Genomic DNA, 27,462 nt, shown 5'->3' on the forward strand with positions numbered 1-27,462 from the left:
AGCAACCCCCAGGGTCAGAATCAAGAATGTTTCATAATTTTTCAGTGGTGTTTAGATGCCGAATAGTGTTTTCAAATTAGATATGCAATTAGAAATGATGATGATGATTAATTTGACAGGTACTGCATGCACTGTCAAAAAAGAAATGATTGCACGCATAAGCAAACCTCGGAAAATGCCGCAAACACGCCCAAAGATTTGCAGATTACTTCAAAACAGGGGCCCAGTGTGACCATAAACATACCGGATAAGGTTGATTCGGGTGCAACCAAAGAGGACAACTTGTGTGTGAGCAGTGAAGACCTGAAATATCGTATGGTCAGGATCCACGTGGACAGTATTGACTTCAACATTCTGGAGCCGGACTTGATATCAAATATCAACGTAAGTTTTGATTATTTTTGTACCATCTAAAGACATTCCGTGGCTATTTAGGAGTTTTCGAACTATTTGACTAGTAGGTTGTTACCATAAACATAAACTCTGAGGATGATTTTTATCCATTTGCAAGCTTTCCGTTTAAAAAGGAGTTCCACTCTCATACAGTTTTTACGACATGTTTGAACTCCAGATATATCCAGTTAAAGTCTGCTGGTGCAATCTCCACACTCCCGACTCAGCCCTTGGAGGTACTTTACACGTTGAGAGGGTCTCAGTTCGCCACTTTGTCACCAGCTGCGGTCTCAGGTTCCCATCAGGTCAAAAAACGTGGGTAGAATCAGGAGGCATCAAGTTTGGCCCCGTTTTCACTGACGTATCAAAAGCAGTAACTAATTCGCAGAAAACAAGACAGCAAGGAGAGTTTTTGACCAAAGTTGACCAAAGCAGAAAGCTGTTTTTTCTTCAAAGCCGATCTGGCGATTCCAATGTCTACAGGAAGTTTCCGATTGGGAAATGCGGATGCCGGGGTAACTGTGCGTTCTTCGGGACGACGCTACTAGAGACTGTGTATTACGAAGCACTGAGTATTTATGACATGAGAGAAAAGGCGCCAAACATAGCGGATGATTTTACAGGTTGGAATGAATGTATAATCTACAAGAATAAATATTTGTAAAATTAAATCACTTGGGAAAGAATATAAACCAAAATCGACCTAAAAAATGCCCGAGGCGAATGGCAGATTTTTTTTTGTTCAAGGGTGGTTGTTGAATATAGTGTTTTAGAAGTTCAAATAAAATTAACTTGATTGCTTACTTTTATTTTAAGGCGAAATCGGAGGAACCGTTGGCGTTCCCCTGCATCATAAGAACAGAAAGTACCGCTTCCCAGTGTTTCAAGCAGCAGATCACCCTTTTGCCCTTTTAAAACATGAAGGCGTAGTCAACCGAGTGACTGCCTCTTCCAAAGAGAACTTCAGATCGTGCAGTCCCAGCATCGACTTCGAAGCCGAAAAGACTTTAACCGAATTGAACAAATCAGAATTATCTTCAAGTATTTCAACCACAGTAACAGGCAGTCCTCAATCTGTGATTCGGCATAAAACACCATCGGCCAGTTCGATTTCTTCTGATCACCAACAGTCATTCACATTTGTAGAACAACATTATTACGATAGCAATTTTGCTCATAGCAGCTTGCCTGCTCAGATTGGTAAAATTTCTACTCCTACTTTTTCAAGTGAGGCCAATGTATATAACACAGTGCCTAAGACTGAATCGGGTTCCACGCGAGCAAGCAGTTCAAGTTCAAAGAAGATAGGTCAATCTCCCCCAAATGCGGTGAGTTCCAGTCTGGATTCGAACGCACCCGGAGCCCAATCGCAGAAAGCAAGCACTTCAACAAACAGTTCAAAGAGTGCCCTTTCGCATCAAAAAAGACGCACTTCAGCAGGCAATGTGGAACTGTCAAAGCGGTCTTCATACAATTCAGATCCAAGTGAGGTACGAAATTGCCTGTGTGTCGATGTATACTTTTTGTTCCAAACTATGCCTTCGCGTGTTTTTATTCCACACAAAATATGCTACTAAAAACCACGTCGTAAAAACCGACTTATGTAATATTCAAGCTCCTACAGTCGCAATTTAGATTCTAATAAAAGATTCAATTTTTTTGCGGTATCAAAAAAGTTAAATATTTTGGTTTTCAGAACAATTAGGCGCGAACATTCGATGCTTTTCCTTTTCACAGCTGCAGGCAATGTTGCCAGCGAGCAAACCAAATGATTGTTCATAGATAAATTGCCCTCGCACTATTAAAAAATTGTTTCATGTTGTAATTAGGATTTATTTGAAACTGTTCTACGAAGACATTTCAGAATTTTATGTCTTATGCTATGCAAATTGCTGATTTTTTTTGTATATTCTTTTAGCAGCAAACGCTTGTGTGTTGTCATGGATTCGACGTTTTTTTTTTCAAAATTAACTTGCCAAATTTTTGTTCAATCGGACTATCTGTGGACTGCTCAAATACTCTTGGATGATTTAAAAACAAATCTATACTTTATTATTTAATTCGCGTTTCACTTGACACGTGTTTAGGCAGTCCCTATGTTGACATGCTTAAGCATTTTCCACGTATGATTTTTGCATGTTTAACGCAAGATTTTTTCTACGTTGAAGCTATATCATCTATCTATTATTTAATTGGCGTTTCACGTGACACATGTTTAAGGAGTCGCTAGGTTGGTCTGTTAAAAAGGAGTCGCGATTGCTTTAACTCTTACAGTTTTTCTATATTAGGCAAAACTATAAAATTTATTTCACAATTTTTTAAAATTGCTGTTAAGTTATCAATCATGTAATAGGTTGCTTTTATGATACACTCAGGAGTTGCAAATCTGGCGTCTAGTATGACTTCTCAAATCCGTTTGGTTTTCGAGATATGGCTTTTCTTATGATTTTTTATTTTTTTTTCAAAAAACTTAGATATTAAAAAACTAACCGAACTTGAAATTCTGAAAGCCATAGTGGGTTGCTGTCAGAGTAAACTCAGCACTCAGGATTAGAAAACCTTGTGTCCAAGTGACTGCTCTAATTTTTTTGGTTCCCCAGATGTGGCAATTCTTATGATTTTTTCAATTTTTTTTCAAAAAGCTTAGATGTAAAAAAAATTAACCGAACTTGAAATTCTCAGCCCTATAGTATAATGCTGCCACGGTACATTCAGAGGTCGCAAACATGGCATCCATGTTTGACTGCTAAATTCTTTTATGTTTTATGTATTCTGAAGTCTATGGTGGGTGCTGTCAGACTACTCAAATCTTTTTGGTCTCGAGATATGGCGTTTTTTATGATTTAAAAAAATTTCAAAAACTTAGATATACGAAACTAACCGAACTTGAAATTCTCAACCTTACAGTAGGATGTTTTTTTTACTTTTAAGCAAGAATGCTAATGAAGTTTACCGAGTAAAAAAGAATTGCCTTGGAACCTTGCAAATGAGTTTTTCACTTAATTGAGCTGACCTTTTTGATACTAAAAGGAAAAGAATAGCCTTAAAGACACAAAGTTAGTTTAAAATGTTATGATGATTTTTGAAACCCTTCAAGTTTTCTGATGTCAATATTTTTCAAATTTGTGTATTTCCTGATTTAAAAAACCTACATGGTTTTAGCTCACAATTTAGAACGTTTTATAGAAGCAGACATCCGATGGACTGTTCAAAATAAACGACGAGAGAGACGATGATCAGTCGTCTCTGACCGAGTCTTTCAAGTCTGCGCTCAGCGACATCACGGGCGAAGGAATTTCTGGAAATTGGCAACAAGTTGACGTAACCGCTGCAGACAAACGAGATCACTTCCCTTCTGAGAGGCTAGCTGATACGCAGGCGACATATGGAATAGGTTCAACTGTTCAGAATACATTGGTTGGTCACCTGGATCCTCTGGACATTGGCGGAGGTTTGATTGGTGGGCAAAATGAGTTCACCAGGAGTACAGCATCTGCTACTTCGGAATCAAGTGCGAATCACAATGAAAACGAAAAGTATGTTCTTTCAAAGTGACAGGCATTTCGTTATTCTTGACGCTCAATCTTCTATCTTACCTGAGATTTCAAAATTTTCTTGAATATTAAGAGCTGTGTTCATAAAATTCACCTCTATTTAATCAGAGCTTCTTTTGATAAGACGAGAAAATGGATCTTTGAAAGCAAGACTTGTCGGATCTAAATGTATTTAAGAATTATTTGACCAACTGATTTTTGTCATGTTTTTTTTAATAATCGATTAATCGAGCATCATTTTCTAAAATGTTCAAAATTTACTAATTCTCCCATTTGCAACGACAATTCTTAAAAGGTTCTATTGCAAATATTTTGGATTACCTGCTTAACGTTTATAACGTGTCATTAAATGGACGTATATTTGCTTGTTCCTGTAGGTTGCTAGCGTACTACCAGTTCTTACTGCCTCAAGTAGAGATGGATTTTAAGGAAGCGGAGGACGAAATTGACAACAGTTTTCTAGTCTCAAGTCCTTTCTCCCCTTTGGCTGAAACTGTTGTTCACGTTGACTCTGATGGACATATCAAGAGTCGCATAGTTGAACCTGGCTTGGACATGAACATGATCAACCCGCGAGACCCCTTAGACTATAAAATTTCTGCTTCGAACCAAAATCAGCCGGGTATGTTTTTTAATACAACACGACAGTCCACACAGAGCACTACAGGAGGTTTGGGCAAGCATCCTGGTCAGCGAGTCTCAACTGTTGTAAGGTCAAGTTCTCAAAGGAGAACAGCGCCGTGCTATACGACGAAACCAGGAGAAGAGCATACAGAAGTGATGGTCAATTTCGAGGAACCCATTTGTGCACTGTTCTCGCCTTTGATGATTGGAGCCGTTTGTAGGTACCTGGATTGTTGCTCCTCTTACATCAAATCCAGTCATCCTGGAAACGTTCTGTTCCAAATTCACCAGTCAAGTGTATCTGCGGCTGTTAAACATCTGTCATCTGAGGACCTTGACGATATGATTTTAGAAGTTGAGAAAACCCATAATAGAAAGCCTTCACGAGGAACCAAACTGAATTCTGCTGAAGGCTTAGGAAACAAAGCTGGGATTGTTACTGGCGGAATGGATATTGACGCAACAGATGGCAGTCCGGATACGTTGGTGGAACCAGTTCCGGATCCTATTGCACATTCTTTCACGTTTTCCTTGAATATATCAGAGGTACGCAGCTATATATTTTTAGAGATATTGAGTTATCTTTTTAAAGTTGCAAAATTGTTTTTGAGACAATATATATTTTTTTGCTTTTAAAATTATTAACAATTTAATGTTTGTGTGTTTCAGATAAATTTCAACGTGCTACAGGCTTTAGTGGATGATACAGTTCTCCCAAATGCGTCCCAGATATCTGGAGCATCTCTGCTTTCTATGCGTCTGATCAATTTCGATGCAAATTTCCTTTCCAAGAAAGAGCAAGTCTTGTCACCGGAAGGCAACATTGCAGACAACGTCGAAATAAGCGTGAAGAGCTCCCTCAGTCAGGTCGAAGCGCAAATGCAACAGTTGAAGTCGGCCGAACTGACTGGCAAAGACGAATATATTACAAATATAGCCCAAGACATGTCTCAATGTTCATTTGCAGTCGTAAATCCGAAATCAAACACAAACCCAGGCTGGATCATGACAGAAGGAGGGTTCAACTCTATTAATCTGAGCGGGGTCAAACTTGTTGGGTACCATGACCCAGCGAAGCGAAAGTCAAAGAGGTCAAATTCCGTTTCAGAAGAGTTCAATCAGCAAAACCAGTTCCATGGTTCTGGATCACATCAGGGCCCGATAAAAGACGAACCAACTGTTCTTAAATATTCGGATACAAGCAAAGCGTCAGCTGTAATTGACCTAATTTGGTTTAATGTCGCTTCTCCCGAAAATCGAAATGCAGCTTCGACTCACGGATTATCGGCAAGAGATACCCTAGTGAACGAACCCCAGCCACAGCTCACGTTGGACTACAATTTATTGACTACTGGAACATTCACTATTGCTGCTTGGCTGAAGCAATTTGACGAGTTAAAAGATGCAATAAAATCAATGAATGCAGAAAATAAAATGAGAATCGCTTCGGTTCTGTCGTCCGTTTTGTATCTGTTCATCTTCGCTCCAGACAGGCCTGATTACGACATCAAAGCTCCAAGTTGTGATTTTGAGAACCATTTGACTCCACTGGCGAAGAAACTGAGACATGATTTGTCGATGCGCACTTTAATGAAGTTGTTTCAAAAATTACCATCAGCTGATGTTGTAGTTTTGGATTACACTCTTCAGAGAAACTTGTTGCCCCTCGATACTCTGTACCATGCGTTGTATACTTTATGCGAAATCATAGCGAAAAATAACAGGAATACGAACTTACCTGGAAAGCAAAACTCAAAGCCAAAATCAACTACAGCTAACGCAGCGAATGTAAATGAGAAAAATAAAGGTTCAAAAATAGACTCAACTGGCAAATCAGGCAGATCTAGAGGTTCAATTTTGGTACCACATGTAGAAGAAACTCGAATTGATATCGACGATGCAAACGACCTTGAAAGCAGCCAGGGTCAGGACTCTAAATTGTATTCACCAACAGGTGCAGATTTTTCTGTCGGAGGTCAACGACTGCCCGCGATTGGCGAAATCGGAGAAGACGTGACATCACAAGCCGAAGACGAGTCTGAAAACGAAGACACAATTGATAACGAAGAAGACCACGCGATGATGACTCTCGAAAATTTTGACATCGAACGTGAAAAACCTGTGAAATCAGAAGAAGCTGTGCAAAGGTCAGTGATTTAAAGTAATTTTCTTAAAATGTATGGATTCGAGTAAAACGAATCCATACATTCGGTTTTTTTCCTGATTTTTTCCTGCTAATTCGTTAGCTTTATTAATTCAGCAGGGAGCTGAGTTTTTCCGCACTTGTGTCTAATTGACAGCTTTTAATTGCATTAGCTATATCAATCAGTTCAATTGCTTTTGTTTGAGGTTCAGTCAGCACTAGTAGCTGAGCGGCGCTGAAACAGGTGACGCTTATTGTGAGCTTCGTGGTTCGAATTCCGTTTTGCATAGTTTATTCCGACCATAAGCTGAGGCGAAGACTCTCATATAGATCATGATTTTTTTATTTTTTAGAAAAACGTTCACGCTTGAATCTGATTTTTTTGCGGTTTGATTTTCGATGTTCTATTCAAGATAATTGGCTTCAAGAAGGCAAAGATATGCTCTCCAATTGGGAAAATAGAAATTACGCGGAGAAGGATGAATGATTTTCAGTTTCGAAAGTGTATTTAACTGCATAAATTTCTGAATAGGGACAGATCTAGGATTGTTTTGAGTGGGACCAGTAGATTTTCAAAAAGTTTTTGAAAATTTTGCCGACCCCTTTTTTAAGTCGACCAAATTGATTATCCGGGTGTTTCCATAACATTATACAAATCTATGTTTGCAGTTTTTTGACATTTTTGATTTTTTCTGGACCAAAAATTGCGTTTTTTTTTCGCGCGCTTCGTTCAAAATTAGTATGTATTGGCGCCTTAAAAAAATTTTTAGGGTTGGTAGCCGAAAACGGATGTCATAAAATAATAACGAGGGGGGACCCTTGACCCTTTGATTGGCGAAGAGGTCAAATACCCGAGAGAAGGAGGAGGTGTCCGACGCCCTCCTTAAATCTGCCTCTGCTAGAAAATTTACTAGTGTTTTTTTTTTTGCGTTTATATTTTTTTCCGGCTGATTTATTGTCGAAATAGTTTCCAAGGTAGTTATTTATGCTGCACTGTTCGATAGCTATTTTAAGTGTGTTGTGCTTTGAATGAGTCTTGGTATTTTCTGAGAGTCGAAAAACGTAGTGAATACTCCTATATTTTTTTTCAGGACAAGTCTAATTTTGTTTAAGCTCAAATTTGATTGTCCGCGGTTTGACTTTTTTTAAGTTCCGTTCATTTGCTTTGTTAAAAGGAACACAAGCTCCACTATTGGACAGCAAAAATGTAAAGGTCACGAAAGATGTAATCGACTTCTAATTTCGAAATTGAATTTTAGTTTTCAGATTTCCCAGCCTACTAAATTTTTACCTAATTGCAGTCGGGTGTTTTTTCCCGTAAATAACTTTTTTCACAGGAGTAATCTCATCTAGACTTCTGGACACATCTCTAGTGGTACCTTGTTTCTCAATTAATTTAAATTTTTTAGCCTTCCCGGCCCTTTTAGCTGGAAGTTACGAATACGCCTGGGACGCAAAGGTCCTTTGTTCGAATCTGACCAGAACCTGTTTTTTTTTTCAAACGGAAAATATTCTGTTTCAAATAAAATTGTCGGCCAAAAAATTGTCTGCTTATCTTTTGTCGACTTAATTGTCCCATCTTAGAATCGTTTTGTTTTTGCTGCGCGCATGTTTTGAATGGTGCTTTACGTGTTTGATTTTTTAATTTGCCGGTAATTTTACTTACTTTGATTTTGTATGTCTTTTTTTTGGTTTGCTTATAAACTTCGTTCGACCTAAATTAATTGGGCTTAGTTTTCATCGGCTTAGTGACCTAATTTTGGGGCGTTTCAAGGGAAAACAATTTATACGTTCCATCTGCCTTGGTTGCAAAAAATTATTTGTTGAATTTTCATTTTTTTTTTCGGCTTGTTAGGTTTCTTCTTGTTTTATATCGGCTTAATAGCCTTTTTTTACGTCGCTTCGATGCGCGAAATAATTGTTTGTTGCAGTTGTGTGTTATGAGAGGGAATGGGACGTAACATTTTTAAATTAGATATGAATTTTAAAAAAAACGGCTGGAAAAGTTTCTGCTTAGATGTTTTCGGCTTTGTAACCACTTGGTTTATTTTGTTCCGATGCTGATTTTGCAGCATTCGATTGTTTTGGTATGGTTGTTTCTCAATTATCGTCATTCATTTTGATAGATCTAAAGTATCGCAAATGGTGCGAAGCTCAGTTTCGCCTCTGTGTGAAAAACGTTGCAATCATAAAGTGTTCTTCAAATTCAAAGAGCTTTAAGGCCATTTATTTTGTCATTGAACTTCGAAAGTCAGCTTTTTACAGTTTATTTTCCTTCAGTGACTTTTTTCCAACTGTCTATTGGCTATGTTTATAAGGTATGGTTTCATTGTGATATCAAACTGAACATCGATGTTATAGGTGGCTGATGAATAGCGAGCGAGGAGCTGGCAATGCAAGATCGTCAGCCCGGGCACGACTTACAGGAGGAATTCGGCAGAGCGTGTTACCTGACGGAGTTGAGGTTAACGAAACAAGCCCGAACTTAAGAGCGGATACATTCAAGTTCTCAGACACGGTATCTCCTAACGAAAACCGAAACACGATGAGTGTTTTGAGCCGACGAAGTTCAGAGGACGTGTCATTGAATGCGGCCTCGGACGAGGGCAACGTCGGTGCAAGTCGCCGCGAGTGGAAAAGAGGAGCTCATGAAGGCCGACAATCGGAACAGAAGTCAGAAGACAAGGAAGCGTTCAACTCCTTCAAAGCTCTTTTGCACGCTGTCAAAGCTTACAAAGACAACGCGGAGCAATATGAATTCACTAAAATTTTTGGACGCGAAGTTTTCGTTTGTGGAAAAATTTTGAGTTTCCGAATTGACGTTGTCTCGAAAACAGATAAGTCGGGGCATGCATTTAGCAGCAAGAGTTATCGAAAGCAGAAGAAAAACCAAGAACGTGATCCAATTTTCTGCACCCAAAATTTCGAGGTGAACTTTAGTCTGAAAGAACAGCAGTCGACACTACGGAAAAGCACACTAACCCGCTTGAAGAATCGATCTCAAAGGAATAGCCTGTTTATTGATTGTCTCATTACCTTGGCTAAGACAACTTATAAATTAGACTTTTCAGTCGTAAAGTTGATCAACCAAATCTACTGTTCTGTGCAAAAAATTCACGAGGAGCTGGGTTGGAATCGGGTCTTGAAGGACCACGAGATAAACACGAAAGCGTTTGGAACGAAACCGAGTTTCGATAACGGATCGCATAACAGATCTTCGATTATCAGTGAAAGAACTGAAGACGATGAAGGCGATGATTGCTGGATATTCATTTACAAGAAATCTCAATTAGCCGACGAAAATGATGCTCAATGGTTCCCTGAAGACTTCAACGGGAGATCGTTTGATGACGCCAAAGACGACTCTCCCGGACGAATCGTGACACATGTCATTGCATCGTGGCTCGCAGCTGAGTTCTGCACTGAAATAGGGGGACTCATAACCAGAACATATTTCGATACTTTCAATGTTTCTTATTGGGGTCGACAATCCAGGGTAGGGAGGAAGTCGAAGGAGACTGACAGAAATATTACCGCTAATATGAAACAACTCGACATAACAGTCACAGAAGCAGATCATTGTGGGGCTTCGATTGCTGCAACCTATAATCAGTCGATTATGACATTCATTGTCAAAAACACAGGGCTGGTCATTTCTTCAAAAGAAAAGATGGACAAGCAAAAAAGAAGTTATATCTGGTTCAACATTAGAGATGTATCTCTGAACATACCATTGCAGCCATCAGCATTGAGACAGACAGTTGACAAAACTAGTAAACGAATCACAGAATTGAAATCAAAGTTGGCGCCGATGCCCCAAACAGGCCAGGCAGCTTCTGGTATTTCGCCCAAGGAACCCCACGCATCTCAAAGATCCGGATTGAATTCGTCAGTTGGAGGGTCTCCCGGTGATCATCAGGACGGAATTCGCGCTCACTTCGGAGATGCAAATGAAAATGAAGAGACAACTGATGTTCCAATCGATAACTTGAAATGTGATAGTTCTCGCGAGACCCATTTTAAGGTCAGTCTTTTATAAAAATACCAAATATAGTATGACATTGTATTGTCTACTAGGGGCACAATGACTTTCCTCTAACGAAAGATCTCCAGCTCGTAGTTTCGTGTCATTGCTTTTGGAAACAAAAAAAATTATTGACTAGGCGATGTCTTATTTTTCTCCCAGATTTGATCCCGTTATATATGTAATAAATTTCACTGATTTACTGAAAAGTTAACTTAAATGTCTGAATTTAGGCTCGCCTGGATCAGTTGGAGATCAAGACGGCGCTTCTTGTGGACTTCACTGCGGCTTATCAGATGACTAACCTGAGAGCATTCGGAAAGAACTCTAGAAACATTGGATTCGAAGTGATCCTGGACAATCACTTCCTCCAGTTTGTGAGTGTGCTCATTTTCTAAGTATTAATGAATACGTTGATTTATTATTAGACATGTCGGTTAGAGGAGGTTTTTTAGTGTCAATGAACGTAACGTAGTGAAGACACTTTGGATCAATCTCCCCCCCCCCCCCCCCGTAACAGGACATATTACCTCATTCCATCATATCCTCAATCAAATTGTCCTTTAGCATTTTAACCGATGTTCCAACTTAGCTTATGCTGTTTTACCCTATTTTTTAACTTACCCTATACTAATTTAGCTTGAATTCAATTGTTTCACTCGTTAAATTCAATTGTTTCGCTAGTTAAATTCAATTGTTTCGCTTAGTTAAATTCTTTGATGTACTAGTTAAATACCAAATTATAACTTTTTAACCTGCATAAGGTTAGATTTAAGGACTCAATTGAGTAGCAAATTCAAGCTTTTTGCTGCGAAGACGCAATTTAGCGCTTTGTTAAACAAATAGGAAACGAACACTGGAAATGTTCAAGATGGCACTCCCTCAATTGCAAGGTGACAGCAATCACAATTGGCGATGATCTGGTTTCCTCACGCAATTATCCCACGCACGAATTTTTTGGAAGCACGAATTCTTGTTCAGAAGATAAAACACGATAGCAAAATCCAGCACGTGCCTGTAAACAGCACTTAAATTGCAACCTGGGCGACTAGCTGTACCGTCTCGGTTTGCGATAAACAGGACTCTAAATCGACAAAAAGTCAGCAGAAGGACCATTCGCGCCACCAATCTCTGATAGGCAATTTGACATACCGTGCAGATTGAGAGCTTCTGCCTTCGCGACAGCGTTATCAAAGATGCCGAAAGAGTATTTATTTATTGGCGACCGCGACAATGCTCTTGAGTTGAACCATGAATATGGTTTTGTGATGGTACCTTCGAAATATACCCAATACAATTGTATCAATTAAATACAAGTCCATATTCAATTGACAGTTATTAACCCCCCGTGAATTCAGGCTTCCAAGTAAACAAGAGCATACCTCGAAGAAGTTTTTCTCCAAGTCTCAACCGTTTGTCAAGCAAAACGCCTAGCCCAGCCGTATCCTCTTCGAGTTTTGCGTGCTGTTCTCAACGCATTCTCTTCTCACTAACCCGAAGCTCATTTTAAAGGATGCTACTTTTATCTAACTCAAGCCTTTAATCGAAAATTTTACGAATTTGCTTTGAAACGATTTGGAACGAAGGCTTATTCCTGTGATAAGTTTCCTATTGTTCGTCATGGTTACCATTGCGGTTGATCAAATCATCGAAGAAGTTGAGAGATGCTGATCGCTTTGAGCAATATGAGACTTGCAATGAAAAGCTGGATTGGGTAGCTTTTTATTTTCAGAAAGCTACATCAAAGAGGTGACAGTAGGCCGCAGCAACCGAGTCGTTATTTAAATTTACTTTGTGAAATCACTTAAAAGAAGCAGCTGCTGGCCTGCTAAGAACAACAAATGCCGTAAAAAGATTGCATCTTGGTGTCACTGCCCTATTTCAAGGCAATCGTTTTTCTATTTTTACGTTCCTGGACTATGTGAACCCAGTCTTCGGAAATTCCCTGAATTGAACGAACGAGTAACATAAATTGTATATACTTTTCACAACGGCTCAATCATAAATTATTTATTTGATGTTAATTGATCTATTCTTTGTGAAGTTGGCAAAACTTTGTAAAACTTCTTAAGTTTCAAGTCACTTTCCGAAAAACATACACTTCATAAGGTTACCGGCGTCCCAGATGTCTGAGACTTTGGGAGACGATAGAGGCCATTTCGTCTCTTTCCTTCAACCCGCCTTCAAGTACCGCCTTGGCCTGGTACTGGGGTCTACCCTTTCTTTTGTGATCAACTTGTCAAACTTTTAATAATTTTCTCAGTGATTTTATCTTTGAATTTTTGACTTAAAAACACATGCATTATCCACAAAACTATATCGACATGGTGTGATATAGTTTATGTTGATTCAAGAAACCGATGCATTTCAAAATCAGTCATATATGTTTTTGCTCTTTCGCGCTTCGATCACAATTTGATCGAGTTATTTACGTTGCTTTGAAAAAGTTATTATTCGGAGTTGTTCTACGGATTTCTTCAAGGTCGTCGGTTGTTTTATTTTTTAAAGAGTGCAGAGTAAACTGGTATAGGTTAAATTTGAGTGGTGGCTTAAGTGACTCAGGGTGAATAGGGTAGATCGTATCTTCCCCCTCCCCGTAATGAGCTATCTCTCCGTCTAAGCAAAAACGGTAAGACGCTACAAAAAACGTTATGGAACGCAACCATATGGTTGATGTGTTCAGGTTATGCAATGCATTGACCAATTGAAGCTTACTTCAAATGAGTGTCGAGAAAACTTCTTGAGAAAGAAAAAAATCTGAAAAAAATTTCGATCATTTGTTTGGGCGACTAATGCCTCGAGGAAAGCAAGTTACCTTGGTTGTTGCTATAACTTTGTATTTGAATAACGAAAATTTTTATCTGCATCACGTTAATTAAACGAAGCAGCATTTTTTTTCCGTTTCAGACAGAAAAGAGTCGACTTCGAATGGAGATTTGTTTTTCACACTGAAATTATTTTTTGAGTTTTGATATATTGTGTATTTTGGTGCTCGACAGTCGTTGGAGAATATGTCTCATGATTTCATTTATTTACCCATATCAAGTGGTTATAAACCTTCCTCAAGTACCTATTAAGCTAACCCCCACGCGGGAACGGGGGATGGGGGAGAGAAAGCTCAATTTCTATCAAAATAAAAAACTGAAAACTGAGCCTAGAATGAAAAGTGGAACAGTGTTTATGAGCTCAGGTTTCCCTGAGCTCATAAACTTTATTCCAACTTTATTTCGAGGCTTTTTTTTTGAAAAATTGGTCTGTCCTTTAATTAAATGGCAAAATTTTGTTTAAAGAAAACTGAATCGTTAATATGATATGATTAATTGTGTTGTAGCAAAGTGGGGCTGAACCAGCGAATCTTCGATTCCCAAATATCTCTCTCGAAGGAATATATGTGCCAATAGTCAAACCCAACAATACCGGAGGTTTCGTCAAAATACAGCAGAGTCATCGATCTTATGAGGGTGGCAATTTTCTCATCCTAGTTGTCAATGTCGCTAAACTAGAGGAGCATTTAAGTTCAGACCTGCTGAACCATTTCGTTATTGTCCAGAAAGTATTCAGGTCTGAGGTTAAAGAGGTCATCTCTAAGGTTTCCGAAAATTCGGCGCCAAATGGCTGGAATATAGTGCAATCTACGGCGGGGAAACCCCCAGAAAGCACGTTGAGATCGTTTGGATCCGAGCGGGGGTCAAACCCGCGACCTGCTGATGAGATATTTGGCGATTCGCCGCCCTTCATGCTTCAAGCTAAATTTGTTATGGATGTGAGTGGTATTTACACAACAGAGGGTAATGTAATACTACGAAGCAACTTTTTTTTCGAACCTAAGTCGCAAATAAAAGTGCTAATTTGGTGGCATTTCTTGGTTATTCTCAACCATGGGCAATTTAATAGCATCTGTTGCTGCTTTATTGTTAGCTAGTGTTATTAAATTTTCTAGCAATCGTGGCCCAGACATGAGTCTCCTTATTTTCAGGCTGGGGTTCGTTTCTGGCATGTAGCATTAATTATTTTTTCAAAGCTTTTTGTTTTTTTTTGCTGTTTTAAAGGCTTTTTTGCCACTTCTCACTTGGTTTTTAGGAAAGTTCAGTTCGTCTCTGAAGATCATTTTTTTCCACAAGCACGTGGAATTTTGGCTCTTTTTCTCTTTATGGCGAAACGATGGGTTTTACTAGGTTAAAACATGAAGACCACATATGTTTTCATATCCCAATTAGTTCGCATACCCATTTTTTGTAATAATCGGTCAATGTGAACAGTAAGTTTACTAGTATAATTTTGCAGGTGGGGAAACGGAAAAAGAGCCGGAATCTTTTAAACTAATTTTGAAAATTTTAGACTTTGAGGGTAACAGCAACAACACCAACGAATAACGCTGTTCAGCTAGTTCTAGACGCAATGGAATTCGAAGTCTCGAACTTTCCAAATGGAGACTGCTTCATGAAACGAAACAAGAAACTTATGAAGATGCTAGCCAGAGGCAAAATGACAGTGGACGCTTCGCTAGGAACTATAAAGCACTCATTTGCGAAATCAACTTATGACTCTCTTCCCAATGTTCCAAGTTCTCATCAAGATGATGACGATGATAGGAATTCACTTGAGAAAAAAGCGTTTGTTACTTTCAGTGTAGATTTTGAGAATTCAGCCAAAGATGCAAATGATGAGGAAAACTCACAAGCTGTCCAAGTTACGGTTTCCAAGTTCAAACTTTACTTGGAACCAGAAGCTATTGAACATACATTTAAAATCTACATCAATTACAAAAATGCGTTTGAATATTTTACAGCTGAAAGGCAAAAACGAAATGTAAATGGCGTCTATAATGCATATAATATCCGAGACGACGCCGTTTTCTCACCTGGACGAGATGATCGACAGCAAGGATCGCCGACTAAGAAGAAGAAGACGTCGAGCGACCAAGGAGTTGAAAATACCAATGTGCAAAGCGAGAGTACAGGAGAGCCGCAACAGCGACCGGGATCGATAATCAGCTCAGCTGAATCGACTTCGTCCAGGCTTTATTTCCTGTTCGTGATTCAAGATTTAGCAGTTTGTGTTCCGTTGGAGGCTGGTGGAAGATTTGTAAGTTGACTTGCAAAAGTAGAGCTCCAACCTCTTCCATTTTATGTGTCGATGAACCAAGTGTTTGGTCATTGATTTCTTTTCATGTTCAATTCATTTTCATTTGCTAAGAGGCAGGCCAATTTTTTTTTTCCGTTTACAAAAGTGTAGAAAGCTCGAAAAAACCTAAATTGCTTCTAATTCGAAAAGTTGATTTTAATCTTAAGATTTAGCAGTGAATTTCAAAAATTAATTACTGATACATTTTTTGAATTGCTTTGTTATATCAAAAAAGTAATTTTAGCTGAAGGTTCTTGAATTTCACAGAACTATGAAATAATATATTGTTTTTTTTTTGAAATTGTTAAGAGTCGATCTCGATGAGCGTAGCTCAGACTTTTGTATAGGTCGCGATGGTTTTTTTCTCAGGAAAACTCTTCAAATTTTTTCAGGCTGAAATTTACCTTTTCGAGGTTTGTTTTTTAGATTTATTTCTAAGTTCAGTTAAATTCCTTCGTTAAAGGGAAGACAAACTCCACTATCGAACAGCGAAAATTAGAAGGTCATATCGAACAGCGAAAATTAAAAGGTCACGAATAAGTGATCGACTTCTAGTTTCAACATGGAGGTTAATTTTCAAATTAATTTCCCAGGGAAATAAAAAATATACCTATGATCCAGTTTTCGCAAGTCGGATTATTTTTATCGAAAAATTTGCAGTCATCAATTGTTCTAGAATTTCAAAGAGCTTAAAGCGCATCTATTTTTTCTTTGAAGTTCGAAAAAAAAAGACTTTTTTTGCAAAGAAGAAGTCAGTTTTTTCTGTTTAATTGCGTTCATTGACTCTTTTCCAACTGTCTGTTGGCTATGGCTATGTTTTTCTTTTAAACTGAAAGTTAGAGCGCTTGATTAAAGACTAGAAATTGTAAAAGAAATTCAAGTTAGCCATTCCTCTTGAAGCAGTTTGTTTAGGTATTCGTTTTTTCAGGGTCCGTGGAAGGACGACTTGGAACAAGTTCTGATGCTCACAATCAAACGTACTTCAGTGTCCACAGTATCGAACAACAGTCTGTTCTGCGTGGGAACATTCAAGACATTCACTCTGGGGTTCAGAGAAGACTTCGACACCAAGTCCAGCAACTGGATGATTGACAGAATCGAAGACTCATTCGCTCCACCGCAGAAGACGGCCAAGACGTATACTTATCCCAGTCATTTCGCATCGGCTTCGAGTCAAGTGTCGCCCGCTAATTATATCATGAACACCTTCTGGGTCCCGGAGGGATCAGTGGATGTAGTTTCCAGGACGAAGACACTTGCATCCCACTCTGCAGGTAACTTTTCTGCCTTTTCAGAAATTTACTTGCTTCGCAGAAAATTTTGTCAAAATAGGGTGTTTATTGTAATTTGGAACATCTCTGAACGTCAATTTAGTTGACCGAGAAAACCGTGGAACCGCCGCTGTATGCAATGACTACAAAAATAGACACGCTTGTTTTATTGGGTTATCTGAATCGATGTTCTGACACTGAACGTGCCAAAATAAGCCGATTCGATTGATCAAAAATTGTTATTCCTGATCATGAGCAAGCTAGTATCTTTAAACATAAACCTTAAACTGAGTTTCTATTTAAATCTTAGCTCGAAGCGGTTTCCTTTCGCAAAGATTGAGTCAAATAAAAAAAGCTGTTCATAATCATTCCTTAAGGGTTCTGAGAATAACTGAAATTTAATTTCTGTTAAGGGGCAGTATGGGAGTTGTCGATCAGGTGGCAGATGAAGGGACTGCATGTGAGATTCGACACTAAGCTGGGCAAGTGGCTGGTCATGCTGAAGAACACGCTAACTCGCATCTCGGAGGACCTGACAGAAGAGGAAAGTGACAATGAGGACGAGGCAGACTCAGCTGTTAGTTCTTTGCTCTACCTAAGTGCTTTGGTGCATTGACATTGTAATATGGCTGCCCACTGATATTAAAACAAATTAAGGACTGAAACTTTTCGTTCAGTGTTTAGGGCAATCAGTTTTTGTTGGGGTTTCATCGGGTCATAAATTGTGTAAAGATTTTTCCCCCATCTCGTTTTACGCTACAAAGCATTATGAAGTGATTTTTTTGAGAATTGAATTAAGTATTTATGAATATATACAGGGAAAATAAATTTCCTGGTTATGCTTTTTACTTGACAGCAGGTTTACCGGCGTTTTCTTTTATAGGACACGATGCGCGGGGATGACAGGAAGAAATATCAGGAGCAACAAATGGTTGTGATGAAGTTGAAGTGAGTTCATATCCTTCTGATCAACACAAGTTTTAATAGATTTTCAAAAAATAGCCCTAATTTTTTTTATTTCAGAGGTGATAAATCGAAAGTTAATACGACTAGAATAGCCGCCGAAGAGTATACCTTGAAGCACATGGAGGACAGGCAAGCTAGGCAACAGATCAAAAACTTGAAAAGGGTATGTGTTGTGTATGAATTAAAACAAAATCGAAATTTCACTTGACTATTTCGCTATCTCTTTGGTTGACTCTTTTTTTTGGAGCTCAAATTTACTTCGAAGCTGTGTAGGTTTTCAGGTTCTGGCATCATTTTGTGGATCTGCCGCCAATTTTTCTTTCGGCTTTTTTTCAAGGAAAATAAGTACCACGTTTACTTGTGATATTTTATAAAGAAACTCTTAAAGTAGCATTTTATTTCGCATGAGATTTTTAAAAAAGTGTTCCAGGTGTCTCGAAAAAATTTGATTTTTACTTTAAAAATAGTCAAAGAAGAACTTTTTTTCCAGCCAATATCGAACGATTCAATGTCCAGTTTTTGTGCAAACTTTGGTTGTGTTGGTTGATTTTAATTTCGAATGTTTATTCAAGCAACTAATGAATGTTTTCTCAACCTGTGCAGAAGCGGATCTGCATTTTTGAAGCGAAGAAATTTTTCAATTTTTTTTCGAAAAATTGACATTTTTTTATTAGACCAAGTTGAATAAGCAAATTTTCCAAAACTTAAAGACCTTATCTGCTTGCCACTCTGCATGCTCATCTGTGCATACTGCAGTAAAAAGAGGAATCAAAGCTAAAAGGAGTGGGTAATCAAGTCACCCGATAGACATGAATTCGATGGCGCAGAGACAATTCAGCCACAGACAATTCAGGCAAAAAAATTCAGACAATTCAGCCGAAAACAATTCGGCCTATTAAGATTACAGAGACTAGATAAAAGGAAAAATTAAAACTTTTCTAATGTGATTAGAGTCAGAAAGGTTTCAACACTTTAGCAAAGAAATGTGAAACATCAAATAACAAATTTCAAAGATCAAAACAAACTTGCTATGCATAAAGTTTTAAGATATATGTACATTGAAGGTACAAAGTTTTAAATACTTCTGTACATGGTCTCGATTGTAGTTTTTTGCGTTTTGAACGTGTTTCTCATTGGCGATTGAATACTTGGGCCTCGGTTTTCTAATAATATCACCGGACATCAGTCTCTCTACTTTTATTTCGGCATTTTTTGCTTATCTTTGAAACGTGTGATCAGCTTGGAGAGGGCGGGGTGCTTTGTCGACACGAATTTATTGAAGCTGCCATTCCATGCCTCCAATGCATTGTTCGTACGAGGTTCACCGCTGAGCACCCGATTGAAAACGTTCCAATCGGCGATGTCAAACTTTTGTTTGACGCGCCTATTCCTTCGACAGGCACCAATGTAGGTGTCTTCAAAATAGTCCGATAGACTCTGAAATTCCTCTGAGGAATCCTTTTTTCGGAGAGCCACAAAAGCGAAAATAACGTCGTCAACGGGAACGAATGCCAAGCAAATCGTTTTTTGACATTCAGGCTGCATCAGGCTGCATTTTTCTTATGGCGTTGCGAACAGCGGCTTCAAAATCAATGACTACTTTTTTTTTTCCAAATTGCTTTAAGCAGCCAGAAAGTTTTTCATATGTGTCTTGAGTCTTGTTGGGCAGCAGAGAATACACCAAGGGTATAATTGCATTTTCGATTACACCATGAATAGTATAAACTTGGTAGAAGACATCTGGTGCCACTGAAAACGTTCCATCGCAATGACAGATTTCTGACTGAGAAAGCAAATCTAGCGCTGGTAATGTTGCAAAAACTAAAATTCGACTGTCCGACTTACCAGAATCAAAATACAGGAACGTATCACCGCTGTGTGTGAGTTTGAGAGGTTCAGGAATTTCGTCGACGCTCTCAAGGTTTTTTGTTTCTAAGGTTTGCTGCCTGATTCGGTTTATACTCCGAAGAGATGTTGAGTAACTCGGTATTGTAGGCGCTGCATAAAGAGGCAGGTCAATTTGGGCGTTGAAGACAATATGTCGGGGGGGGGGGGTGCGTTACCAGTATTTGCGGCTTTTTCTCGAACTTCGTTAGCTAATTTCTTAGCTTGAATTTTTGAGGGGCTCGGTAAATGAGCATGCTCGGTTTCTAAGGTGAATTCTTGCTGTTCGTCCATATAACCCACTGCTCTGCAATTTCCAAATGTACATCGCCATTTAATGAGACCGGTTTTAGTTAGTTTTTCCACGGTATCTATAACCATCAAGACAAAGATGCTTTTTCCGCGTTCAGATGTTACGATTTCCATTTCTTTTGCTAAAAGTGAAAGATTTAGAATTATTCAGATACTAATCAACCAGTTGTTCAAGCTAGTTATTAATGAAGATTAATCAATGTTAATTGTGTAAATGGACAATCTAACTGCGAAAGGTAGGCGTTACTGGTTTCTGGTTGGACAATATTTTAATCGCAATTAGTTTATCTTTTAAAGAAGTTTAAGTTTCTAATTAGTTTCAACCGACTACCCAAATTACCTGATTGACGGTTGCACCCTCCCCGCCTAAGGCATGATAAGCATATCAGCGTAACTGTGTGGCCAGTACGTGGTAGGGGTGGTCAACCCTTTAACTGAAATCCTTTTTGGTCGCCTGTAAAACTCCTAATCTTGGGTCTACTTTCGCGTAAATTGGTTAACTCTTAAGTATTGTGCAGTTTTTGTTGAGTTCGATTTTTGCTTAGGTACTCTACTAAAATTGTAAACATAATGGTTTGCGTAAAGTTCTATTATGTTTGGGTACTTTTGTTTCTGTTAATTTTATTTGTTTTATGTGCATTTGAAATGAATTAAATATAAGTCGTCTAATGAAAGCTTTGATGTTTTGCCACATGTGAAAAGTTTTTGCGCGCACGTTTTAATACTTTAAAACTGTCTGAATTGTCTTTGGCCGAATTGTCTCACTCATTTTGACTGAATTGTCTGAATTTGAAATTGGTTGAATTGTCTGTGACCGAATTGTCTGAACACCGAATTCGATCAGATTTTTTAAAGAGTCCTTGAACATAGTACAGACTCTTATATAGGTCGCGATGATTTTTCTAGTTTTTTTTAGGAAAACAATTAAAATTTGTTCAGGCTGCAATTTACTCTTTCGCGGTTTGAGTTTTGGTTTATCTGTAAGTTCAGTTTGTTTCCTTTGTTAAAAGGAGGGCAGACTCCACTACGGAACAGCGAAAGTGTAAAGGTCACGAAAAACTTGATCGATTTCTAATTTCGAAAGTTTAATATCAGATTTCCCGGCGAAGTAAAAAGTTTACCTATTGATCCAGTTTTCTCAAATTGGGTTAAATTTATCAAAGAAGTGTCAACCATAATGGCTTTAAGGCCATCTATTCTTTTCTTAGAATTTCGAAAGTCGGTTTTTTTTTCTGTCTGCTTACATTCATTTAATTTGGTGACACTTTTGCTGCATAATATTGGCAAATTATTAGCATCCGTCTTATCAGTTTTATTGGTGGCTGTGCCTGAGACTTTGACGCAGATGACGGCTTGAAATTCATAATCTTCAGGTCGGTGATCCGAATCTGGAACTTTCAAAACGTCTTATGTTCTGAGCTTTTTTGCCGTTCTATCCTCATTTCATTTTTTGAATTTTAAGAGCTACTCCTGGTTCGATAATTACCTTTATCTACACTAGTTGAATAGTGTATTGATCTTTTATAGGGATAGGGAATACTGCCAAAAATAGTAGAAACGATGACAGTCAAACATTTTGATATTCTGCATAAGTGTCAAAAGGGGAGCAAAAAGTGCTATCTGCTCAATTGCTGGTTCGGTCTTTCGTCTAATCCTTTTGAACCCAAAAGAAGATGTAAAATTTCATAGTCGAATAGCCTATGCTACGCTAAAGACAATCAAATGTCCAGCAAACGGAATAAATTTTTTGTTACAGAAAACTTACTTGTCTGCATTTGAACCGTCGGTTGGTGTATTCAGTAGAGACGCAGATAACCAGTTTAACTGTAGATCACATCTATGTCAAAATAGTGTCTCTACAACTATGTCATTCGCCTCTCGGTTCATCAGCTCTCGCTCTGTGAACTCTCTGAGCGATTTGACCCGATGTCAGTGTTGGGTTAGAATCAAAAAGCTAGAAATTGACAACCTAAGTAGCAATTTTCATCTATCTACTGATGTTTTCATACCATTTTCTTTTGCACCATAGAATCAGGAAAAAAATTATCATTGAAGCTATGCTTTGTGAGACGGCAACTCAGAATTTCGAGTATTTCAGTGAGTTTAGAAATCTAAATGCTTAGGGGCTCCTTAAAATAGTAAACTAAATTTGTACCGATTATTGTTGCTCATTTTCACTATTGCTATTATTTCAAGATGATATTTTCAAGATGAGCTGTTAATATTTTTTGATTTGTTCAGCGGACTTCAATGGCAGCTAGTGGTGCGCCCGGTGGTGCCATGGGAACCGCGGGAGTTCAAGACTTGACTCAAAAACAACGCAAAAGCATGCAGGGGCTGGGACAGTAAGTTATTTTGTAGTAGTCTTGATGATGAAGTTAGTTTTGTTGCGAGATACGACAAAGCAGTCGCGAGTAACTGGGTTGCAATATTAAGTCAAAAACATTTTTCGTACTGGACTGCATTGATTAAATTTTAGTGCTCAAAATTTTCAGTTCATTAATTTGTCTGAATCGATCCGATATATCAGGCTGTGTTGGACAAAATTTGTGATAACTTCATCAGTATTAAGTTTGTGGTTTTGCCAGACCAGCTATAGTGAGCTATCGCCAGATGCGGCTAGTGAATGTATAATTTTTCAATTTTTATGTTGATTTCAGCAAAAGGTGGGCATTTCCGTCTTTTAAGCAATTCTTATTTAATTTCAGCGTCATTATTTGGCTTCTAGAGCTACCATGTCATCGATTATGCTTGAATGGTCGGCTTTTCTTTTTAATTAGACTGCTGTTCTATCTTTCGCGAAAAGGTATATTTTTCCTGTTCAGATAAATTAAAATGATCAGACAGACATATATGTTTCATAAGCAATACAACATGATGAGCTCTTTTTGTTCCGACCAATGAAGGAGTATTGTGGAGGAACTTTGTGTTCGGTGTTTTTTCTTTTTCCAAGCAAAATCAGTTACCGCAAATAAACATCGGAATAGTTTCATTTTGCGCTTTCTTGACACTAAAGGTTTTTATACAACCGCGCTTTCGAGCGAAGTGTATTAGTGCGAACTTTTTTTTTTCTAACTAATTTGTGTTAATTTTTTTGGTGGGACTTTTGCTATAATCAGGATCTGTAGCATTGGAATTTTCCTAGCATCTGTTATCTGCTTTTTTTGTGGCTAATGCTTGTGATTTTTTAGGCTCACTTTTACATATTTGTGTTTTGATTTTTTTTTTCAGTTCAGATCGTTTCGTTGGTTACAAGGAAGGTATGCATGCTGTACTATCGAACAGCGAAAGTGTAAAGGTGACAAAAATAACATCGACTTCTAATTTCGAAAATGAATTTTAGTTTTCAGATTTCCCAGGGAAATAAAAAAAATACTAAGTGATCCAGTTGTCTCTAATTGATCTAATTTTACTAAAAATCATAAATTAGTTCAAAAACACAGAGTTTCGAGGCAAATGTGTTTTTTCTAAATTCGATTTTTTCTTAAAATATATATATTTCAAAAATAAGTTTTTTTAGCTTACCTGCGTTCATTGACTCTTTTCCAACTGTATGTTGCCTGAATTTTGTCTAAAAGTCTTTTGTAATTATGAAGTTTTTTTTCTTTTTCAGATGTTGATTAGCTCACTGTTATGATTTGTTTTTTTTTCTTTTCAAATTGAGAAATTAAAAAAAAATCTAGTGTTGTTTTTCTGTTTCCTTGATTTGATTGACATTTTTTGAACTTTCTATTGGCTATCTTTAGCAAATTGAATAGATTGACTCAGTTGTTTTTTTTTGAAATGTTTCAGATAAGTTTGTTTTTATGATTTAATTTTGGAAGTTTGTCTTTCTTTTTCTTTTTTGAAAATGAGCTAAAATTGCGTTCCATTTTTTTTAAAGTTACGGTTTTTCCAAATTGTGATATTTTTCTCTAAAAAGCAGGTCTCTATAAGGCAAGAGTTTTAAAGCGAATTAGTATATTGTTCTATGAGAATTTATTTATTTTTTTGGTTTTCAATGACGTTTTTCTCGCAGTATATTGCTGTTTTTTCTTAACAATTGAATATGATTTTTTATTGAACTGCTCTCATAGTTCTTGCAATACCTCACCTCATGTTTAGAATCAATTCACACCTAAACTGGCAGTTAGATTGGCTTCGTTTTGGCTATGCAAATTGGTTACACTTGGAATCAAAATTTCTGAAATACTGATCATAGGATCAAAAAGTATCATTTTGTCAAAGAAAGCTTTATAATTCTTGTTATTTATCTCTTAACTTGGAAGCCCCTCCTTTTACTCGTCGTTGAATATAATGCGACAGCCCCTTTATTTGAAGCTCGCGTAGCTGTTTTGTTTTTTTCCTAAAGGGTAAGAGGACGAAATGATTCCAGGAAAATGTTAACGCTCAAATTTGATTTTTCGCTATTTGAGTTTCGGTTTTGTTTTATTTTCACTTCATTTCATTTGTTGAAAGGAAGACAAACGCCACTATCAAACAAAAAAAGGGTTCTGGACTCGAAAACATGATCGACTTCTGGTTTTGAAAGTGGGTTTTAATTTTCGGATTTTCCAGCGGAATATGAAATTTACACTTTGATCAAGTTTTCTCAAATTGAATTGTTTGCATAAAAAAGTGCCAACCATAATTTGTTTTTCGAGTTTTGAAGAGCTTTAAGGGAATATATTTTTTCTTTGAAGTTCAGAAATGGACGTTTTTTTCCAAGAACAACTATTTTTTGTTTCCATCCGTTCATTGACTCTTTTTCAGATGTCTTATGGTTTTGTTTGTAAACTGGTTTGGAGTTATTAAACACATATGTATCCATTATAAAAAAATTTCAAACTCAATGAGTTTTAAGGTGACAAATTTTTTTCCGTGAAAGTCAAAATCTAAAATGTATTCGATTTTTTTTTATTTTTGTTTTCCTTGAGTTTATTGACTTTTTCTGGCTATTGGAATTGTTCTACGCTGAAAATTTTCAGATATAGAGGTGGCAAAATTTAAATGCCTTTGTTTGCGTTCAAATATCATGATGTTTTTTGAGTGTTCCACCATTTTGTGACAAATTTTATTCTGACCGTCAAAAAAACCCTTTCGGCTTGATTGAATAACAGTAACTATTGTTATAAGTAACTACTGAAAGTGCGCAGAAAACTGTTCTCAATTTAAAATACTGGGTTATGAAGTTTGGCATGGTGAAAAAGTTGATAACTGATAACAGACTGTTCATCGTAATTTTCATCACATCGTAACATCACGTATTTAGCCATAAGAACATGTAAAACAAACATAAGCATCAATATTTTGAAAGGGGGAAATTGGAAAAGAGCCTACAGGCTGTGTGCACTCAATTTCTGCTGGTATTTAACCCACTACACTTGCCAGCGTCGTGTATTAGTACGAACCTTCTTTTTTTAACCTAATTCGCGAATCAAAGTGTTCATTAAGACTTGTTCTTTTATTTGGCGGCGCTTTTGCTGTAATCAGAATCTGTAGCGTTGGAAATTTCATAGCATCTGGTTTATGCTTTATTTGTTGCTTGTGTTCGTGATTTATTAGGAGTCCGTACTGAATGGCTAGTGCGTGAGACTCTTAAGGTCTTGGTGGCAGATCGAATCCGAGACGTTACCGAATTTTTACTAATTCGAGGCTTGTTTCTACCTTTTCTTATTGATTTTTATCGAGCTGCTTTTTTTGTCATGTTCTCGCTGGAGTTTACGAACCGCAGCTTCGCCTTCGTGTTACTTTTGCGGTAGCAAGTGTGTTGCAACCGGGTACTAGACTCTGTATCTTTTTTCACGGGATGACTTAAATTCGTTGCCAACTTTAGATTAGTTTTTAAGTCTTTCTTATTTTTTTCGGCTGTAGGTTTTTTCTCTATCGTTTTTGGTTTTGTTACCACTTGGTTAGTTTATTTTTCAATCCTAATTTCTTATTTTATTGTCGTTGTTTTACTACTAGCTTTATTAATTTCGCCAGAAATTTTTTTTTTCTCGAATTTTTTCTATTTCTTCGACTTAGCGGCTTCTGTGTATTGCATTGCACGTTGCGCGAAGCTCCGCTGCGCCGCTGTACAAACATAGATGAATGGTGGTGCTTACACGCTTGCAAATGAGCAGTTGTAGTAATTTCGATGCAGATCTCAAATTGTGATATAAGTTAAAAGAAACTGAATAGCGACCAAGCTCTTAAGTCTCAAACAGTGATACTATTTTTTGGACCGCCCGGCAAATGTGAAACACTTTTATTTTAGATTTTTTTAAATAGCTTGCAATGCTTTTCTGTTGACATGATGTAGTGAAATTGGCCTAGAAGTTAGTTGATGTCGGTTTAAATGTTTTTACTGTCGTTTTGTCAACGTATGTTTTGACGATTCTGAACTTATATAGCTTCCATAAATTAGTTCTCTGCTAAATCAGCTAAATGAACCAGTAGAAGCTATGAATTGATAGATGTGTTATGTATACCGCATCATCTCAAATAAAGAGTCGCGTCTGATGTCACTTAAATCTGGCAAAAAGTGCTTTTTAACTCAAGCTAGTGACAGGATCTCTCTTCAGAATTTTTATCAACCATTGGTTGGTGGCTCTCTTTTAAATATATGGGCATCTGCCTGGGTCAGGTTCTTTTTCAGTCTTTACCCTGGCTGTTATTGAAAAATGCTAAAAAAAAATGTAATTTTGTTTTTAATCTGTTGAGTTTTCATATTTGATAACTGGCTAAAAGACTACCCGAAACAACAAAAAAAAATAGTTGATTTTTTTTCGCCTTTTTTACTCCCGTATCATTTAATAGATAATTTTAACCCCTTTTAGACGCAGGCAACGGTTAGTAGAAGTGTTTTCGAACTGTAGGCAGCAATTTATTGCAGTGTGAAATGAACAAAAAATCTAAAATCTAACGTTTATGTGTGAAGTTTAACTTTTTCAACCCAAACGTGAAGCAGTTTTTGACCCGCATGTTTGAAATATTTAAAATAGATGTTAACTAGTCTGTGTTAAACGGTGTGATTCATTTCAAGCAGCCTCCCCGGAACGGATTTGAAGGCTTACTTGCGCAACAGGTTTGCATTTTTGTAGTATTGAGGTTATATCAGTGGGTTTGAGATTTCTGATGTTTGCACAAATTTCTTTTCTTGGGAATTTATGCGAATTGTGATATCTTTCATTTGAACTTATTGTT

At 37.5% G+C, this 27,462-nt stretch overlaps 2 protein-coding genes across 4 annotated transcripts in view; one reads left to right on the plus strand and one right to left on the minus strand.

The window, feature by feature from the left end:
* LOC134841414 (bridge-like lipid transfer protein family member 1) overlaps positions 1-27,462 on the plus strand; it is a 469,521-nt gene that overhangs the window by 425,668 nt on the left and 16,391 nt on the right. Inside the window, exons 10-25 of one of the 3 annotated variants that reach the window (XM_063857385.1) lie at positions 120-384; positions 572-1,016; positions 1,210-1,883; positions 3,580-3,929; positions 4,325-5,117; positions 5,241-6,718; positions 9,076-10,738; positions 10,972-11,115; positions 14,070-14,501; positions 15,077-15,823; positions 16,791-17,136; positions 17,547-17,710; positions 18,017-18,081; positions 18,157-18,262; positions 22,537-22,640; positions 27,096-27,107. In XM_063857385.1, the coding sequence (XP_063713455.1) occupies positions 120-384; positions 572-1,016; positions 1,210-1,883; positions 3,580-3,929; positions 4,325-5,117; positions 5,241-6,718; positions 9,076-10,738; positions 10,972-11,115; positions 14,070-14,501; positions 15,077-15,823; positions 16,791-17,136; positions 17,547-17,710; positions 18,017-18,081; positions 18,157-18,262; positions 22,537-22,640; positions 27,096-27,107 (7,788 nt within the window). Of the gene's footprint in view, positions 1-119; positions 385-571; positions 1,017-1,209; positions 1,884-3,579; positions 3,930-4,324; positions 5,118-5,240; positions 6,719-9,075; positions 10,739-10,971; positions 11,116-14,069; positions 14,502-15,076; positions 15,824-16,790; positions 17,137-17,546; positions 17,711-18,016; positions 18,082-18,156; positions 18,263-22,536; positions 22,641-27,095; positions 27,108-27,301; positions 27,344-27,462 lie in introns of all 3 variants that reach the window. The other 2 variants (XM_063857384.1, XM_063857386.1) reach the window with 2 other exon arrangements.
* Positions 1-27,462, minus strand: part of LOC134841416 (microtubule-associated proteins 1A/1B light chain 3C-like) — a 393,097-nt gene that overhangs the window by 99,070 nt on the left and 266,565 nt on the right. The gene's annotated exons all lie outside the window — the stretch shown is intronic.

The sequence above is a fragment of the Symsagittifera roscoffensis genome, chromosome 3, assembly GCF_963678635.1.
Source record: "Symsagittifera roscoffensis chromosome 3, txSymRosc1.1, whole genome shotgun sequence".
Classification (NCBI taxonomy): Eukaryota; Metazoa; Xenacoelomorpha; order Acoela; family Convolutidae; genus Symsagittifera; species Symsagittifera roscoffensis.